This window comes from Penicillium chermesinum (genome assembly GCF_028974085.1).
Source record: "Penicillium chermesinum strain IBT 19713 chromosome Unknown utg000007l:1.0-2695246.0:1.0-2697696.0, whole genome shotgun sequence".
Taxonomy (NCBI): Eukaryota; Fungi; Ascomycota; class Eurotiomycetes; order Eurotiales; family Aspergillaceae; genus Penicillium; species Penicillium chermesinum.
Window position 1 is genome coordinate 595,824 of NW_026695317.1, and position 18,573 is coordinate 614,396.

The window sequence follows — 18,573 nt, forward strand, 5'->3', positions numbered from 1 at the left end:
AGACTTGCAATGGTAGCGAATACATCTCCACTCATCTATAACAGATCCGCCATACGTCCTGCCTCGATCCATCTCTCGGCCATACAATGCATATCTATCATTTGAGACTTTTTTTCAACTTCAAGGCCTCAAAAGGTGCTATCCGACCTCTTTGGCCAAAAGATGCATCTGACTGTGAACATCCGTGCCATATGCTGTTCCTATCTCGCACCCTGGAGATCCCCGGTCAGTTTCCACCAGAATAGTCACGCCCGCAGCAATCAAAGCTTTTCACAGAACTACCTGGATTGACAACGCCAAACCGAGGTCACCGAAAAATACAAAAGCCAACTGGTTTCTCGATCAATCTATTGAGAAGCGTCTTCCGTGTGAATAGGTAAAGATTGCTCGGTACTATGCACATTTCCATCGACGGTGTGAATATGGTAGTCGACTGACCCTAGAACCAAGTTGCCTCCGGGACTGTCAGCAAACCTCACTAGCGACTTCGCCATCAGCGTGATCTTCGCCACCTCGGGCAATTCGACCTGCTTCCACACAGAAAAGTTCTCGCTCTATGATCCGACCGTCCGTGAACACCCTCATATCTCGTACCACAAAGTCGGTGCCTTCTTCGTTGTGGTTCCATAGGCTTGGCTTATGCAAGATTCTCAAGGATAAGGCTTGCTTATCTGCTCAGGGACTTGTACAGAGGTATCTCAAATTTTGGGTCCAATTGTATCAACTGCCAAGAACCGCGGGCCATAAGGCACTCTATAAGACGGAATTTTCATAGCGAAACTCGCATGTTACCTTTGTGCCGATTTCTTTAGCGGTAAAGATATCCCGGCTCGTCAAGCACCCATATGCTCGTAGATCCGGAAGCTGCGAGAGCGCGGCGGTGACATCGAAACAGGATAGCGAACAACAGACACTTTATTTGCTCTTTCTGTATACCAAGACGAACTGTCCAATTTGACATGTTCGTGCGTTTATAACACCATACCTCTTCGTCTCTTGGCGAATGATTATACTATTAGATCCAATGGACGCCATACTGGGCGAGCGTGCTCGATGATCATTTAGTAGTGATATAGTGAACACCAGCACTGAAAAGTCACCAAATTGCAGCTCATTTCACAGCTAGTAGTCACTAGAGACCTTTCAAGACGGTCAGAGTGGATGTGCATATCGTGCTGCCGACAGCCAAAAAAAAAAATCCCGAAATCCTCCAGTTCGGACATGGCAGCAATATTGATGAGTCCCCTGCATAGCCAACCAAGAAGACCGTGAACAACCCAATATTCATATACAGCATCGATGCATCTAACCAGTAGTATAATAGCAAATGATACTCATCCCCCAAATTACTGGTGTATTCCCCGCTCACGTGTCTCACGTGCACGGATTGTCCCGCAACGATCGAGTGAATTTCGACTACAAGCTGGAGTCAAACGAACAGAAATTGATTTTTTTTTTTCTACGGTACTCTCAGGCTTAATTTTAACAACAGTCTAGTAAAGGCAGGGCGAAAGTCACTGTGAGTAATAATTGCTGGGTCCGCTTAAACTAAACTCTCCCCACACGGTCTATTGCCGTCAGATCTGAGGCCCTACTGCAGACAAGCTGTCGGTCCAGGTCTCACTTCAGATTTCCCCGCACCACGCCCATACTCCCACGTGTCCCAGTTGTGTTGACGGCTCGTGTCGATCGTTCTTATCTGGCCACGTGAGCGGACCGGTCCCGTACAAGGAGCTATGTAGCGGTCTTTGCGGGGCCCTTAAATTGAGGAGTTCACTGGGGGATTTTGGGTTCCACGTCTGATCACAGCCCTCTGCCTTCCATCATACTAAAACAATGGAACATTTTGACGTTGCGGTTGTTGGACTAGGTGTGCTCGGCAGCAGTGCAGCATACCAAGCAGCCCTCAAGGGCGCCAAGGTACTGGGACTAGAACAGTTCGAGTTCGGCCACGTTCACGGTGCCTCGCATGATACATCGCGGATTGTCCGCAAGTCGAATTCAGACCCCGAATATGTGGCCCTTGTCAAATCGGCGTACAAGGACTGGGCTGAACTTGAGAGACTCACGGGGCAGAAACTGCTGACCACCACGGGCGGCCTCTTCTTCCTACCAAAAGACGCTCCCTATCCAATCGAGAATTATATCAGGAGTCTCACAGTCAATGGGGTTGTGCACGAGCGTTTGGACAGCAAGGAGGTCAAGGCCCGCTGGCCTCAATTTGATATCCCCGAGGGCGTGGATACCGTATATGATCCAGATACCGGCATTGTCCACGCCAACAAAACCGTTGCTATCATGCAGCACTTCGCCCGATCAAAAGGCGCCGTCCTCAAGGAACACACCCGCGTAGAGCGTGTGCTTCCGAAATCATCTGGCAAGGGAGTTGTGCTTCGAACGTCCAAGGGCTCTTTCCATGCGGAAAAGGTGATTCTGACCACCGATGCCTGGACTAACAAGCTCCTGGAGCCTCTTGGGGTTCACATCCCGCTCGAGGTGATGCAAGAGCAGATTACTTATTTTAAGCCTACCGAGCCAGCTGAGTTCGAGTCTCCTCACTTCCCCGTCTGGATCTGGGGCGGCCCGCAGAACTATTATGGATTCCCCTGCTACGGCGAGCCAACAATCAAAGCGGGCCATGACCAAGCAAGGAACATGATGAACCCCGAGCAGCGGACATTTGTGCATTCCCCTCGTCTGTTGGGTGAATTGACCGAGTTCCTCCAGAAGCTTATGCCAGACAAGGGCCGCCAGCCTCTCCGAACTGTGACTTGCCAGTACTCTATCACCCCCGGACGACGCTTTGTCATTAGTCCCTTGGAAAACAAAGACATCATTGTCGGGCTAGGCGCTGCGCACGCTTTTAAATTTGCGCCCGCCTTTGGACGCGTGCTAGCCGAATTGGCTATTGACGGAACGACGAAGGAGGATATCTCAAAGTTCGGTCTTCCACAGGGTGCTCCTGGGTCCAGCAAGCTCTAAAAGCAGTTGAAGGGATACAACGTGATCATTGATATTATGCACTACCTCTCAATACATGTGCTTTCGTCCCATCATGCCTTTCCCTCTGGGTAGCGTAGATAACAACACAGCGACTCGCAATCGTAAATATCCCGATAAAAACACATGGATCCGGGTCCACCAATTTTCTTCACATATCTCTTGAGACTCAGTAACCGGTAGATGACGAGATACTCTCCCATTCATCCGCGATCTTGACTTTAGCCAGCGAGCTGTCTCTAAACGTCTGAACTGCATCTTCGCCCAGTGGAAGCCGATCAGGGAGTTCTCTGCCCGCACATCGTCCCTCACCCCTCACAGCTTCGAAAATGGTCTGCGCCGCCTTCTGGGGGTCTCCACTCTGCGCACCGTCCATAGTACTACAGCCGTCTTTGACCAACTTGTTCATCGCCGCATATTCCGGCAACTTGTTCGGCGCTCGGTACTGGACGTTGCCAGACGTAAACACTTTCGTGCGGAAGAGCCCCGGTTGGACGAGGCAGGTGCGGATACCGAAAGGCTGCACCTCGCTGGCGAGACAAGGCACTAGGGCTTCCAATAGGCCCTTGGACGCAAGATATGGGGAGGCTCCTGGAGAGCCGAAGTTGACTCCGTACGTAGAAATGAACAAGATGGTCCCTGATGACCGGGCGCGCATAGACGGAAGAAAAGCACGGGTGAGGTTCAGTGGGCCCAGTGCGTTATTGCGGAGGGCCTTGGTAAGGAATGCTTCGCTGGACATGGTGTTAAAATAAGGAACAGCGGATACCGGTGGGGAAACGTACTCGTATTCCGCAAAGAAAGCGGCATCAACCTAGCCGGCGTTGTTGACGAGTACATCGACATGTCCGTGTAGATAGCACATGCCTCCTCTGCTTTCTTCTTCAGCACGTCTTCAGGTGCGGTGACGTCGAGTTCCATGATAGCAGCTCCAGCTTCTTTGCGCGGACCAAGACGCTCCAAGACGCTCCAGGCCGCTCGCGCCCCGCGCTCAGGCAGTCGCAATCACATTGTCGTCCCTGAGGTCGGTTGCATTAGGGTACTGTTACCCCTTGGGAGCATACATACTGCGGCCAAGATTGCGTGCGCAAGGCTCTCGCCAATACCTGATGAGGCGCCTGTCACGAACTAAGTCAGTTCAGTCATGTCGTGGTGTCAGGTAACTGTAGCAGGGACAATGGAAAGTCCAGGAAGGAGCTCTAGCACAATGAATACGTCGCCACTGCAGAAAGCTTAGAGGCTTACAGCACAAGAGCTCCACCGGTTCAAGGCTAACTTGAACTAATTGTTCCACGTCATTCGTTCCTAGCGAGGTAATAACTTGCGACGGGGGGGCCTAAGACATCCCGCATCTACATCGAGGATCAGCTTTGTGAACCGCGCGCTCCCGCCGACTTCTCCAAGCAGACCCCCATGAACCCTTATGAGGTGTAAACCAATGCCCTCAGAGTATTACAATTCCATGTAGACTTGATCGGTCAGCATGCGCGTTCGCAGTTCCAATCGAGATCAGTAGGAACTCCATACGCTAAGCGGCTCATTGGTCCGCTCGAGTAGCCATGCGGGGAGCAGCGAACAATGTAGCATGTTGCATATCCTTGTACACGGTGGTTGTTCTGTCTTAGGGCAGTGCGGAGACGCAGTGGCAACGGCTTCCCTTTCCCAGCACCAGTGACAGGTCTATTCAGACTCGGCTTCCCTGTCTATTTGAGCATTTGATCGATTCGAAGTCCTCTGAAATACACCGGATTTTGCGACTCACCGTTGCTCGGCCCCGCTTTGGTTTCGCGTCACCGATCCAACTTCACTTCGTTCTCTTCAAGATCGCCATCGATAAACCGGATCTTTGAACTAAGACAAGACATCCATGCATCGGCAGCTACTCCCACCATGGAACAAAAAAGTCCGCTCGAGCATCAGCATTTTCCGCAACGAGTTGTGCCCGCACACAAGTGCCCGTGATGATACGATTCCTCGAATATGTAATGAGCCTACGTCGCAGAGACAAAGATTTGGAGAGAAAAAAAAAGCATGTTTTCAAATTCACTTGGATAATAAGCCTCAATGTCAACTCTCGGGCTATATACAATCCCTCTCTGACCCTGCAACTGCCTCGCGCTGCGAAAGACCACAAAAGAAAAAGATCGCTCCCACTTCGAGTTTGTCAAGCCAGATCAGTTTGTGCTTTTCGGATAGGCACAGAGATGAGACTTACGAAGATTGTGCCATGATGGCACCACCATCCGCCCCAACGCTGTGCACCAATTAGCCCGATGGCCTCGCAGCAGCGCCATGCCTCAGTCCCGGAATTGTCAGTGCGGCAGGTAGCTCCGGGGGCCTCGCATCTGACACAGACCTGGAGCTTAGTGGTTAGAATGAGCTCACAACGGAGTGGGAGTGAGCTACCTTTCGATTGCCACGATGGCGCCACCATCCCCCCCGACGCTGTGCGCCAGATAGCCCGGTGGCTTCGCAGCAGCGCCATGCTTCTACCTGGAATGGCCGTCGGTCGTACCGAGTTCTGTGAAAATCAGCGTAGCAAAAGCGTGCCCCCACATGTGGATGGGTGGCCAGATGGGGAGCAGATAAGAAAAGCAAAACGGACAAGAAGGAAGTACATGAGGGCGTGACTAGCAGGATCCGGTGGGCACCACTCTCATGACTCCATGCCATGGGGGGCAACCCGGGGTTCAACTGCATCGAGAGGGGGAGTACAAACGGGGCTTTTTTCCAAGGTTTTCAAAGGCTTTTCACCCATACACCAACAGATATGTGATACACGATAAGAAGAATGAAAATAAAAAGGTGAGAAGAAAACAAGAACAGAAAAGTCCCCAAAAGCAAAACGGACAAGAAGAAAGTACATGGGGGCGAAACCAGCAGGATCCAATGGGCACCACTCTCATGACTCCATGCCATGGGGGCAACCCGGGGTTCAACTGCATCGAGAATATGTGCAAGAAGAAAAGCACCCATCAGGACCACCAGTAAGCGATCGCAGTAGTGGCAATGGCTCCCAGCGCATACAGGCCAAGAACCTTTCCAAGAGAAAAGGTTGTACAGGCTTCCTCACCGAGGATTCGTTGTGTGCTTTCCTGCTGGGCTGCTGCCGAGGCCAGTTCCTGCTCTCTCTTCTGAGTAGCACGTCCGGGTACGGGGAAACGCGCATGTACAGGAGGAGGGAAAACAGGGGGTAAAACAGGACGAACACGCATAGGGGGAGGACGTGCAGGGGAGCGAGGAGGGGAGCGAGGAGGGGGAGGGCAAGGAAGAGAGGGAAGGTCTTCCAGGTTCATCCACCGTGAGACTTCATGAACCGTCGTGTCCCCGAAGGTAACATGACGGACATTCGTCCTCTTGGCTTCATCTGCCTGGTGCACCTTCAAGATGCTACGGCGAGGGCTCTCGACTCGCCGAAGAGGGGACGGAGTAGAGGGAGAGGGGGAGTCACTCTCCAGAGAATCGCCCAGCTTACGCATGCGCTGCTCTTCCAGGACACGCTTCACAGCGTCCCTTGGAAAGGCGCGACATCCGGGCTGAGGGCGGATGGCAAAGGGCGAAGCCGAGAGCCCCAAACCGGGAAAAAAGATGGGCCACGGCTGCCCTCGTCCGAGAATCTCCTCGCCCGGAAGTGAGGAGCTCCCATAGAGAAGCAGCCGAGCGGCGCGGGGAGACGGCAACGATGGAGGAGACATCGTACCGGTCCGAGGGTCACGAAGAGAAAAGAAGAAAAAGAAAAGAAAAGAAAAGAAGAAAAAGAAAAGAAAAGAAAAGAAAGAGGAAAGGGTGCAAGGAGCAGAGTACGGGAAGCTTCTCAGAGAGAAGACAAAGCAAAATGCTGAAAGTAGGCTAAGCAGAAGCAAAAGCAGTACCAACAGGCATGGGAGGGGAAAAAGAGAAAGAGAAAACAAAACAGCATGGGACGGGGGTTTTGTACACAAACTCTGGCACCGCAGCAACAGAACCAGATTGTTCATCTTGTTCTTATGGCAAGAGCGAATGCAGGGAAGTCATACAAAGGAACAGGTAAGAACCACTGTCAAGAGCATCTATAGCCCGAATCGGCCATGTAAGCAAGAAAATAAACTCATTTGGGCAACGCCGCCCACTCGCGCCTGCCTTCAACCACAGGCCTTGAAGCACAGGCCATCCATGCTTTCATCTCACCTTGCGGTCGAATCCGCCTCACTTGAGTTTCGAATTCCAGTAAGTTCAAACTCGTAGCTGCCACTCTCTGGGTAGTAAGCTACAGGGGCCCAATGTATGTAGTGCAGGCAAAACACCAGAGACGCGAGCCGCGCTAGAACATTGAAAACGACCAATAATTCCAATGCGTTCTCTATGCCTCAAGTTTAGAGGGCTTTGGCACCAGGCAAGTTCCGTGATGTCAATGTAGCGATGCGATTCGGTCAGCAGGCAAGAGCGTATGAAAAATGGAAACAACTTCCATGCTACACTTGCCTTCTTCCTGCACTTTCCCAGAATGACATAACTCAATACTTCACCCGGAGTATGATTACGCGCAAATTAGTATATTAACATTACAGATATGGCATTGGTATCCCTTACAACACTGGTGCAGCTTACGAACGGAAGCACCCGGGGGATAGCACAGAGACGTCGTGGCCATTATACTAGATAGCAACAGTCCTCAAACCCCAGATTTCAGCAGACTCCACAAAATAAATGTCATACCAGCCGTCCAAGCACCGGTAGCCCTACTTTCTCTTCGGGGCGATCCGAGGCTGTCATGTCGGATAAAAGAAAATGCGGAGCCGTTGCGTGAAATCCGGATTGCGAGGTCGTATGAAATTCTTTTTTTAACGTACCGATCCCACCTTGGGCGAATTTTCAAATCTCGAGCATGGTGTTGAGCTAAAGCGGATGGGGATTTTGGACAGGATGGCGGAGGAAACTCTCTACAGTCGACTCCGTCGTGTCATAAAGTAACCAGCGCCTCTCCGTCCAGTCTGTGCTTCGCTAACATGTGACCAGAGAGCCCCATGCAGCCATACATCGGATAAACCTCTCCCGGCTTCCTCTCTGTTTGCCACCAAATGCATCCCAGCCAACCCTATACGCTTTGGGGTTATCACGCTATGCCGAGTTGTACTTTGGCGTCGAGGCAGAGTGGGTCGCGTGCACTGGCGAACCCATCGAGTGGATCGCATATTTCGACGTCCACCAGGTGCACGCGATCGATGACACGGAGCGTGTCCGAGCTTTGCTGAGACTGCTCTACATGCCGGAAATCCCGAGGACAAAGCCCCTTGAGGCCGACATCGCTTTTCTATCCGCGATGAACACAGTCCGCCTAGAGCAGTTCCATGCCCAGAACCCAGGCAGTCGGATCCGGGAACAGATCCGACAACGGGTCAGAGGCCACCCACACCGCCTGGTAGCATACATTTGGATCATGTATTCCGCACTGCTCTATGGGGGCGACAGGATCTTGGGACTACTCAAGGCCTATCCAGCATTTTGGGACTTGTCCCGAGCAGAATTGGAGTCCGACCGAACTCCCACGCCTCTCTCGTTCTGGCATATTGATGACAGTGTCACTGTGAAAGAAAAGTTTCGCGACGCAATGGCAAACTTAGACCAATTCCTTACGCCAAAGGAACAAGAAGATATACTTGACGAGTCCCTGCTTATCTTTCTTCAGTTTAACACCCTAACATCGCGTTTAGACGATGAAGCTCAGCAGTTTCGCGACCAAGCCTCCGCCCCAAGCTCATGATGATGCGGGGCAAATGCCATATCAAGCCCCATAATCCAACGTTAAGCGTGATCGCGTCAAAGTATCCTCGAATCCCTCCGCAATTCGACGGTGTAAAGTCCTTCGACAGAACTTGATGCTCTCATGTACATAGCATGTTCCTTGAACTTCCCTGCATTCGAAGATCGGCGTTCCTGCGTTATTTTGACAAAATACGAAATGCGTCTTGTACTTTGCTCTCATTACATTCTGAGCGCCTGGGAAGGACGTATAATGTAGGACAAGCAAGGTCGAATATAGAGCTCTTAAAGGTCAATCAAATCATATTTCTAGCGTCATAATTATCCAAGCGTACTGCCTCTCCTCCCTCTGAGCCGTATTCGCATGACAACTCGTGATCACGTAGGTCTAAACTTCCACATCACCAGGCTAATTGCAATATCCGTCCCATTTTGCGATCGTGGTGCCCTTCATGGTGATTGTTTAGCACGAGAGCTCCCCATGGTTGTTGCTGATGCATTTGTCTGGGAAGCTTGAATTAGTCTACTTGACGATACCAGCATCCTCATATTCAAGTAAACTCACTCAGATCGATGTGGGTAGGAACATAGTTATGACCCTCATCCACGTTGCGGCACATGCACTGGAAATCGGTGTGGCCGCGGAGGCTGCAGTTGATACAAGAACCCTCATAGTTACCGCTAGGGGGGATGTTAGGATTCTGCATTTCATCATGGAGACAAGCTGACACTCACTTCTTTCCGCACTATACTGACATTAGTATTTTAGGAAAAACTCTTGCGTGGGGATTACTCTTACCTTGAGGCTTCCCTTGCTGTTCTTGATGCATCGGTTCAGATCGATAGTGGAGGGGCGAGTCTCGCCATTTTCATATTCCTGGCATTCTGCCCGCAGAGTTGATCCGAATCCCTCGATGTCCCGACAGCTTTGGGCAAACTTGGAAGGGCCAGCGGAGACTGCAATGGCGAAGAGAGAAAGCAGGCCAAAGCTCTTGAGGAATTGCATGGTGGTTGTATGGTAGTATATTAATGGATACCGGAGTAGTTTCGGTGGCTTAGGTCCAGTGGTGAGGATTGACTTTCACGATGGATATGCCTCAATTTATAAGTCCGTGAACGAGATAATAGCTTGACAGACTCCGGGTCTATCATGCTACCCAGCTCTTGCATGATAGTGATGCAAGAGCCCTCTGGCTGGAATTTTGCAGAGCTCTCGCGCTCCTTACTTGGGTCGAGAGTTCATGGTGGAGAGCTCTTCTGAGTACAGCTTTGGGCTGCTGAGATCATTGTGCATAGACGATGCAGCGTAGGTAGTTGAGCAGACCCGGTGGTAGTTTGTCATAGGCCTGAATCTTGAAGTTCGCCTTGCGAGGCTGCTCGTATCAAACCAACTCGGCCGCGGAATGCATTATCTACGAACCCCTTTCTCAAAAGTTTTTAGGGCTTCATCTACGTGAAATGTTTTCTCCCCTCCCGTTGTGGACCAAATATTCCAAGTCTATACTCATTTCTCTGTGGCCTGAGGCTCGATCGAGGGGTGCGCGCATGAACAGCCCGCAACAGGAGGGTCGCTGCAAGGGACAAGGGCTCAAGCATCAAACCAATCATATCAATCGCCGACGGCGAAAATTACCTCATTCAAAATCGGATCCTATCATATGCTGAGAATTGAAGAGCAAATGTCCGCTTGGCACACAAATTCCGGTCAGCCCGTGTTGCTGCACGTCTTACCTTGCGCGAGCACCGGGCCTTCGTCGTGCCTGCCAGGTCTCAGTCGACACGGTCTCACCCCACAAAGCGTCATTTTCCCCAGCTATTGTCTTTTATGTCGTTTATGAGCAAATATCCCGTGATACAGCTCTCGCAACATGAGACACGGTGTTCAGAAACCCGATCATCATGACTCGAAGGGGTGTGGAAACATTACATTATTATGATACTATCTGTCTCCTTTTCTAAGTTTTGTATCTGAGACTTCCAGTAGTATTCCCCTCCATGACTTATTTGCGAACTGAGCGGCAGGCAAGTCTTGGAGAGTGCCAATGTTGGCAGAGTCCCAGGGATGAACTTAGATCCGTCGCCAACCTGGCCGCCACTCTTCCCGTATGTGAGGGGTGAAATCTTACAGCTCCTACTCAGAGTAGCAGGTGACTGGAGCGCGGAACTCGGCAAGGGCATTCTCAGAGTCCAGGCCAGCATAACTAAGCTTGGTCTCTTACTCCATAAAGAAGGACCGAAAATAGCCCGATTCAGCCCACCATCACGTGCGACGCGATCATTTGTTCCCCTGGAAAATTTCTAGTTTGTGATTCCAGAGGCGAACCTGGAGTGGCTGCGCTGGAAAATGCATCTTCCCATTTCGGAAAAAATAATTAAATACTCAGCTCTACGAAAGCTGACCAGAGCTATACCAACCAGACCATGTGACAAGAAATCGATTTCAGGTCAATCGGGCCATAGGATGTCTGAGCCAAGCTCCATGGCTTTGTACTAGAAGAAGATGCGCTCTAGACTGCCCGCCGAGACTCTGATGTAAGCCTCTGATGTCACACCTGGGCAATTCTCTTCTCCACTTCTCCGGCTCCTGCCAGTGAGGTTGCTCCCAGTAGCCCTCGGGCCCTTGGTGGACCTTCTACTAGAGGCTAGGGCTCGGTAATCGGTGCTTGGGCGATAATACAATAAGCCAAGATGCGTACGAAAAGCCGAGCTAACGTATGCTTAAAATGTTATTCTCCCCGCTCATCGAGGCTGTCGGATCCACTTGACTGTCTAGGCCCGTCGGTCAGGCTGCAACCCTACTTGGTGTGTCACAGGTTAGCTTCTGATTGATGTGCTTGACTGAAATCCATTAGCATATCGTCTTGTTTTGGTGCGGTATGGGAGGCTGGAGGCAACTATTCCGCATCCAGAAATTCTCCCATTGGCCGCCACCACTGGAACGAGTGGGATTATGTCAGAAGGCGAGCTCCCAGGCTCGGAAGGCAAAGAACGAGAAAGAATCCAGGCACAAGGGCCTTTCCATGGCTCTGTTAGAATCTGCATCGCTCACAAGTTGGTTCTCGTGGGACGGACGGTGATTGGCGGAGGTCACCCCTTTGCCCTGCCAAGACTATATTAAAGCAATGTGATTGGTGCCGTTCTATGGTTAGCGGATCACTGCAAGCCAAGCGGACCAATGATACTGCTTTCCTACCACTTCGGAACCAGAGTTGCTCGTCCACGGCACCACAAAAACTCTCCAAACCGCAAAACGCGCCCCTGAAGGAGCTCTGCTCGGAGACGGTTGGCCAAAGCCTTTTCCAAGAGAGACATGCCAAGAAACACCAAAGCTTCAAAGGACCAGGAGACAAAGCCCACACCAATCGTGCCCGAACACCCAAGATTTCGTCTGGACCTAAGTCTCTCGTTGGTCCAGTTCGCAAGAGCACACTAGAGCGGAGATCGTCCGGTTACTCCATCGCTTCGACTACAATTCGGGCCCCGCTTGGTCGAGAACACCCAGTGGAGTTCATTGACAAACTGAAGGTGAAAGGATTTTCACAAGGCACGCCCTTGTCTGATGTAACCTGTCGCATGCGATTGCGTAGATTGCACTCCGTTTCCCGTATTCACAGAGGGTTTTTATACCTTGAGAATGGCAGGAGTCGCGCCTAGTCTCCAGGGGAAATACTACCATGAAAAGCCATGTATTCTTTCATTGGGAGCAGTGGGAGTCTTTCCCCGCAGCGCAAGTGCCGCGTGTAGGACTTCCCTTAGCCGCACCAAATTCCTGTCAAGTGGAGATTCCTCCCAGTTCGTGATTACGCGAAAGATTTCCACGTAGCCATATGGGGGCCTCCGGTCAGGAAGAGAAGGCTTCGAGAAGGGGAACCGTAAACCGCCGTGCGGATCGGCGACTGACGCTGTTATTCGACTGGGCCATTCTGGAGTCAACTCCATAGATGAAGCGAGCCAATGATACCATCCACCGTTTATGGGAACTTCCTATGAACCGGGGGCCGTGCCTCTTTGCTGATCTTAGTACCAATCTTTGTAGTTTATTCTCTCGCATGGCCTCCACTCGCCCCGTCTGGCCACATGCTGATCCAGAACACCGGCTCTTTTGGCCCTCCAACCATATTCTAAGATTTGCCCTCTCTGGGACCCTCGTTAGTGTCTGACGTACAAACCACCCTTGGTGCTCCACGCCATGGAACGGTCCAGGTACCAGGCACTGCACTCTGACTGGATTTCCAGACCTGAAGAGGCAAGACGTGGCGGGGGCCTGAGAAGTCTTTTTCTCGTGGAAATGAGGTACTTATAGACAGGGTAACCCCAGAGAAACCCCTACCTTCCTCACATCACACTCTCTTGAAACGACGCTCCTTTTGAAGTTTCATACTTCCGTCACTCCTTATAGACATCCACATTCTCTTCCAGACACACACAAAAGTCAATCCTTTCAATCTAAACAGTAAAAAAAAAATGCAGTTTACCAAGTCTCTTCTGCTGCTGGCAGCTTTCACTGGTGGTGCCCTTGCCCGTGCTGAAGGTCATGCCCGTCGCCAGGCCACTACCCCTGCCAGCACCCCCAGCTCGGCCTCTGGCTCTTCCTCGGGTGGCGCCTGGACCGCTACTCCCAGTGGTCCCGGCTCTACCGCTGGCTTTGGCGGCAGCACCAGCGGTGGTGGCAGCGGCGCCACCTACCAGGGCAACATCGGCAACCCCTACGGCAGCAATATCATCGAGGTCTCCGAGTCCGATGCCAGCTCCTACGAGTACGTGATCCAGTTCAAGGGTCAGAACACCGAGGACTGGACCGTCGTGGTCTGGAACAAGTACAGCTCCGACGGCACCATGGACGGATTCTTCGGCAAGGCCACCACTACTTTCACTCTTTCTCCCGGCGCCACCAAGTACCTCGCCATCGACGGCGACTCCCAGGGTGGTTGGGCTGCTGCTCCTGGTTCTACCGTTCCCACTGGCAGCTCTGGAATCTACGCCGCCACCTGGGGAGAGTTCGACTTTGGCTCGACCTCCAACAACGGCTGGTCTGGTTTCGACGTCTCCGCCATCCAGGCCCAGAACAATGGCCTCGAGGTTCAGGGTATGCAGATCTGTGATGCCCTTGGCACCACCTGCTCTTCCATCTCCCCCCAACGCGGGTACCGTCAACAACGCCTACACCAGCGCCCAGACTGACGTTGGCGGCATTGGTGGCAACCTGGCCTCTGGCCCCGTCCGTCTGGTTGTCACTATTGCCTACAGCGGTTAAGTGCCTGTTTGATGACGAATTCTTTTCGTTTTATGTGTTCAAAAAAAAATGGTTTCTAGACTTATGATTTTATATATGATGACCTGATTCCGCTTGGTGCGTGGTATACCCGGGTGGTATGGCTTTTCTTTCTCTTGTCAATATAGGGATCGAGGCTGGGCCTTTTTGCGTTGGGACTTGTTCATTCTTTGTGAGAACTCTTCAAATACTTTTCTTCAATCAAAAAATCTCTCCAAAAAAAAAATCTCATCCCTATAGAACTCTTGGGTATGTGGTGTATCTCACCAATCATGGGGTAGTGGCAATGACCGCATCGTTGCATAATAGGGCAACGCCTCCTGAGGTCTTTTTTTCTTCTTTTTTTCTTCCAAGAGCAACATGTCCCGCTTTCATGTGCAGCACAAATGTCATAAGCGAGTGCACCCTAGTAATTCTAGGGTCTGCCGGGATGAGACTATGCAGAAATCTAACATCAAAGGAGCTCATAGTTCCAAGATACTCGACCTGGGCGTCGCTAAGGTTCGGACTGAGTCTCTGAATGCGACCGCAAAGACTCGATTTCCATGCTCCGAGGCTACCTTTGCCAGAGCTTCGCTGACTCGGGCTTTCCTTCTCGGCCTGTTCACTCCGGCCACTCTCTCCGACGTTCTTGCGTCGCTCGATCTCCGTCCTTGTAAGAGATTTTCCTCTGTCCAGGATGGCCCATCTGATCACTGCGTTCGTATCTGATCCACCGGTCGTGGATGATAGAATGCGCAGTCTGCCTAGCGCGGTCTGTGGGATGGGTCGCTCATTACAAATATAAAAAGAGAGGTTTTCACCGGTAAGGCCCGGGGTTTACCTGGGCTAATTTGAGAGAAAACTTTTTGGCATGGCTCTCAAAGTACTTAGAACGGCTACTTGATATGTAGACGCAGTGCATGCCGTTGACCTTGTTCGCCGGGGCGAATGCAGCTGAGATGTCGAGGATTTTCATGAAGGCAATCTACAGCGTTCAAGGAAGCGGAGATAATCGTATCGCCAAGCAAACTGCTACCTTTGGGAGGCAGTTTCATCGGTAGCGCTAATCCTCCAAAGCTGGGAATAGAATCCTCAAGAAGCTACGCCTAAGCTCTACAGATTCGCCCGTGAGACGGGCTACGGGTATACCATCTCATTCCCACCCGAGCTTCCACTAGGAATTCAGGATTTTAGTGCATGACAATTGATTCAGCATTAAGAGTGCTCTTGTCTGTTTGAAATCTTCAAAGGGTTCAGTGGCATTTGGAATGGCCGATCGTACTCAAGTTTTGCCGTGAGTATCGGGTCTCGAATATCATGACCCACGCCGCAGCAACCGTGCACACCACAGCTATGAGACGGTCACTCTCACTCCTTTGCTGCCTTTCTTTGGACGGGGTGTGAAAAAGTCGTGGTCGTACTTCACATCATCCACTGTTGTCTCATACAACCTCATCCGCGGTATCACCCGTAGGGTCAGTATGGATGTTGCCAGGTAAAGATTGCAGTATGCAAGGCTTCCAGGAATCATTAGAGCAAATTATGATTGCATAGCTGCGAACTGACTCACTTCATTCCAACGCACTGACGACTGCCCTTCGAGAAAGAAGTCATGTGGTTTTCCAATTTGCGCCGCTTGCTCTCGTCTGAGACCAAGCCACCGTTCTGGAATGAATTCATACGGCTCGGGAAACACGTCTTCATTATGGTTTGTTATCGCCGATGACATTCCCATTGGTGTGCCAGGGGGGATGGTATACACTATATTGTGGCCTTTGAATTGTCCCCGATAAGTCAGGGTCTCGTCCGGGGCAATGCGAGGGCTTCGCGGCGCGACACCATAGGAGTGACGAAGTCCCTCCATGATAACCGCATTCAGATAGCCCAGCTTTTCCAACTCAAACCACGACAGACTGAGAGCATTCGCCTCTTCCAGTTCCGTCGTGAGGCGGGCTAGGACTTGTGGTCGGTTGAGCAGATGGAACGTTATCACACTCAGTGTCCACTTCCAGGTTTTCAGATACGTCAGCGTGGCAAGATCAGAAGGGCTTCAGGGACCTACCGCAGTTGTCTCAGTCCCAGCTGCCGTCATAGAGAACCCTTCGCCCGATAGACGGTGGACGGTCTTTTCTTCCTCCGGCAGTGAAGAATCGATCAGAGCTGCAAACAAGCTCGGTTGGTCGGTCTTTGAGCCGGAGCTGTAGTCCTCGCGCGCCTTGATGATCCGCGCGGGCAGTAACTGGTTGGATTGTTCGAGCATCAGGCGAATGTCTTTGCCGAACCATTTGCCAATCGCTGGAGCCGCATTGGCGAGATACCTGACGGGGGAAAGGAACCGAAAAATATACATAGGGCCCAGCAATGCTTGAAGTGCGATTTTGAAATTCGGTTCCCATGATTCCTTGAGACATTAAGCCAGGAGCTTGCACATTTTCACTAACTGGCACTTACCTGTGTTACAAATCCAAAGGCCTCACCAAAGCAAATCCCCGAGACAACATCTGCGGAGAAGCAGCTGTATGCCACGTTCAAATCGACCGGCTGAGCCCCTGTTGCCTATCAGCTTGGGACTTTCATGGCCAAGATGCACCTCCCGCCTACCCAGCCGGATCATCTTATCGCATAACTGTTCCACCAGGAGCCTGATCGTAGGTTCCAGCTTCGCTATCTGCGTGCGCGAGAAGAACTTGTTCAGGGCCCCACGTCGGAGTCGATGAAGATTGTGTTCGCGTGCACTAAAAGCGGCCAGACTGATAGGCCCGGCCACGAAATTCAGGTAGTGGGTTTGCTTGTCTCTCTTGCGGCCCCCAGATGCGTATATCTCGTCGACGAATGCTATATCGTTGAAATGCAGCTCCTCGGGATTGATGCGTATAACGGGGCCTGATCATCAATTAGCCCATTCCCCTTTAGAAACACGGAAGGACGATACCATATATCGCGTGTAGCCTCTTGATTTCATTCGTGAATCTCCCCCCCTTTGACCAGGTCAAACCATGCTTCGTAGAGAAATGTCGCCGATGCCAGCTTGGGGCCGGGAAAGTGGCTCAGTGGATGGAACGGCGAGATGTTGTATAGCGCAAGAACAACGTGATAGCCTAACCATAAGCCCAACACATGGACGATACTGATTTCTGAAACAAATCCTTTCCAGGCTGTCCAGCCATATACTAAGAGTTGCGGAAAGTCCTTCATCGGGTCGAGGGGTGAATTGGTTTCTCAGGAGATATGGTTCCCGTCTGGCAACCAGAAATCATGTACATAACCTCAAAGACATCGCGTCCACCTGTCAAAAATCCGTCAATGTTCTTTTGAACTCGGGAGAAATGCCGCTTCGTCCGGATTCCCCGTCCACAGAAGGATATGCGACCGTAGGTATAGGTACTCTCTAGGAGGGTAAACCTGCAACTACCCCACCATTTGCATTCAAACCTGATGCTATTCGTTGCTTGTCCTTTGGCTCAGTGTCGGGCGTTGCGATGATGGCTATCTATGGCTTTCTTCGTATTAGCCTTGGAGAAGATAGTCGGCATTTGCGTTGTATGGAGGAAGAATAGCCATCACTTCCTGCCCAATGATTGGCCGTCTTGGTGCCTGATGGGGTGGTGGGAAGTCTTCACACCAACCCCGCTTGGCTGGTGTTGCACGAGGCGTCCAACTATTGGGAAGCGATACCTAATGCGCTTCTAGCATATCCATATCGTCCGGCGTGGCGCACCGTTGATTTTCGTCAGATAGGCGCAGCCCTGGTCTTTAGCCCAGACAGCCGGGTCCATGGGAGATACATCAACTGGTACCTGTACCTTTCCCCCTCTTCGCCTACCTTTGATAAGTTCAATGTAAGTTCAATGCAGATGCCCCAGCAAGGTCTGCTGCCTTTTCGATTTCCCGGTGAATTTCGATTTGACGGAAGGTATCTGAATCAAGCGGTCGCGACATACTTTCTCTGGGTTGCTACCTTTGCTTATTGCTTGGTTATTCAATGAATTTGGGGGCCCTGCACTACTGGAATAGTTCGTGAATATAATCCATGGGCATAGATTGGTGGGGCGCCACGAGCAGATCTTTCTCCAGAAGCCGTAGAAACTCGGATGGCCCTCTTTCCCCCCACTATCAGGCCTCAAATAGGAGAAGTTGGACAAAGGGGCATCACAAGTGCTCCCTTATCCACGGTTTATTTCTAACCGAGATGGGGGCCAGGTCGAGATATGTGCCTTGTGAAACAAGTTCCGGAGTTGATCTGCAGTGGGGCCGAATTCGACACGCCCCTGCGCCCAAACCTCCATGGACACCGTTGAAACCCACTCGGATCTAAAATATCTAAAATATGTCCACGGCGGCACTATGCTGATCCGAAATCAGGGTACCAGATAGATGAAGCTTCTCGGGGCTTTTCAGCGAGGGGAGTGCTTAAATTTTTGACCGAGACTAACCTCAGGATCGAGAGCAATGATGATCGTGCTTCCTCCAGGGCGGGGGCAGCCACAGGAGAGGAATCCTCGAATCACGATTCAAGGCTTCAGAAGCCGTTATATCGCACACGCCGACTCCGTGGCCTGGACCAATCCTTGTCACCTTCG

At 51.4% G+C, this 18,573-nt stretch overlaps 9 protein-coding genes across 9 annotated transcripts; 5 read left to right on the forward strand and 4 right to left on the reverse strand.

Annotated features, from left to right (window-relative positions):
- Positions 1 to 1,836: 1,836 nt before the first annotated feature.
- On the forward strand, positions 1,837 to 2,982 carry N7468_008941 (FAD dependent oxidoreductase; the record flags this gene model as incomplete). The annotated part of the gene is made up of 1 exon (XM_058478237.1): positions 1,837 to 2,982. The coding sequence occupies one exon, from the start codon at positions 1,837 to 1,839 to the stop codon at positions 2,980 to 2,982; it is 1,146 nt and encodes a 381-aa protein (XP_058326567.1).
- A 187-nt stretch (positions 2,983 to 3,169) lies between these two features.
- Positions 3,170 to 3,921, reverse strand: N7468_008942 (Short-chain dehydrogenase/reductase SDR; the record flags this gene model as incomplete). Its single annotated transcript, XM_058478238.1, has 3 exons — positions 3,170 to 3,734; positions 3,786 to 3,814; positions 3,868 to 3,921. 3 exons carry the CDS (start codon positions 3,919 to 3,921, stop codon positions 3,170 to 3,172), a joined length of 648 nt encoding a protein of 215 aa, XP_058326568.1.
- Positions 3,922 to 5,975: 2,054 nt separating this feature from the next.
- On the reverse strand, positions 5,976 to 6,695 carry N7468_008943 (uncharacterized protein; the record flags this gene model as incomplete). The annotated part of the gene is made up of 1 exon (XM_058478239.1): positions 5,976 to 6,695. One exon carries the CDS (start codon positions 6,693 to 6,695, stop codon positions 5,976 to 5,978), a length of 720 nt encoding a protein of 239 aa, XP_058326569.1.
- Positions 6,696 to 7,902: 1,207 nt separating this feature from the next.
- Positions 7,903 to 8,740, forward strand: N7468_008944 (biliverdin-producing heme oxygenase; the record flags this gene model as incomplete). The annotated part of the gene is made up of 2 exons (XM_058478240.1): positions 7,903 to 7,946; positions 7,996 to 8,740. 2 exons carry the CDS (start codon positions 7,903 to 7,905, stop codon positions 8,738 to 8,740), a joined length of 789 nt encoding a protein of 262 aa, XP_058326570.1.
- Positions 8,741 to 9,202: 462 nt separating this feature from the next.
- N7468_008945 (CVNH domain-containing protein) lies at positions 9,203 to 9,745 on the reverse strand (the record flags this gene model as incomplete). The annotated part of the gene is made up of 4 exons (XM_058478241.1): positions 9,203 to 9,243; positions 9,305 to 9,420; positions 9,475 to 9,485; positions 9,539 to 9,745. 4 exons carry the CDS (start codon positions 9,743 to 9,745, stop codon positions 9,203 to 9,205), a joined length of 375 nt encoding a protein of 124 aa, XP_058326571.1.
- A 2,135-nt stretch (positions 9,746 to 11,880) lies between these two features.
- On the forward strand, positions 11,881 to 12,393 carry N7468_008946 (uncharacterized protein; the record flags this gene model as incomplete). The annotated part of the gene is made up of 1 exon (XM_058478242.1): positions 11,881 to 12,393. One exon carries the CDS (start codon positions 11,881 to 11,883, stop codon positions 12,391 to 12,393), a length of 513 nt encoding a protein of 170 aa, XP_058326572.1.
- Positions 12,394 to 12,680: 287 nt separating this feature from the next.
- On the forward strand, positions 12,681 to 12,899 carry N7468_008947 (uncharacterized protein; the record flags this gene model as incomplete). Its single annotated transcript, XM_058478243.1, has 1 exon — positions 12,681 to 12,899. The coding sequence occupies one exon, from the start codon at positions 12,681 to 12,683 to the stop codon at positions 12,897 to 12,899; it is 219 nt and encodes a 72-aa protein (XP_058326573.1).
- A 304-nt stretch (positions 12,900 to 13,203) lies between these two features.
- On the forward strand, positions 13,204 to 13,993 carry N7468_008948 (putative allergen; the record flags this gene model as incomplete). The annotated part of the gene is made up of 2 exons (XM_058478244.1): positions 13,204 to 13,883; positions 13,909 to 13,993. The coding sequence occupies 2 exons, from the start codon at positions 13,204 to 13,206 to the stop codon at positions 13,991 to 13,993; spliced, it is 765 nt and encodes a 254-aa protein (XP_058326574.1).
- Positions 13,994 to 14,281: 288 nt separating this feature from the next.
- N7468_008949 (cytochrome P450) lies at positions 14,282 to 17,769 on the reverse strand (the record flags this gene model as incomplete). Its single annotated transcript, XM_058478245.1, has 8 exons — positions 14,282 to 14,767; positions 14,835 to 14,978; positions 15,442 to 15,510; positions 15,564 to 15,998; positions 16,056 to 16,394; positions 16,445 to 16,542; positions 16,595 to 16,876; positions 17,712 to 17,769. The coding sequence occupies 8 exons, from the start codon at positions 17,767 to 17,769 to the stop codon at positions 14,282 to 14,284; spliced, it is 1,911 nt and encodes a 636-aa protein (XP_058326575.1).
- Positions 17,770 to 18,573: the final 804 nt, after the last annotated feature.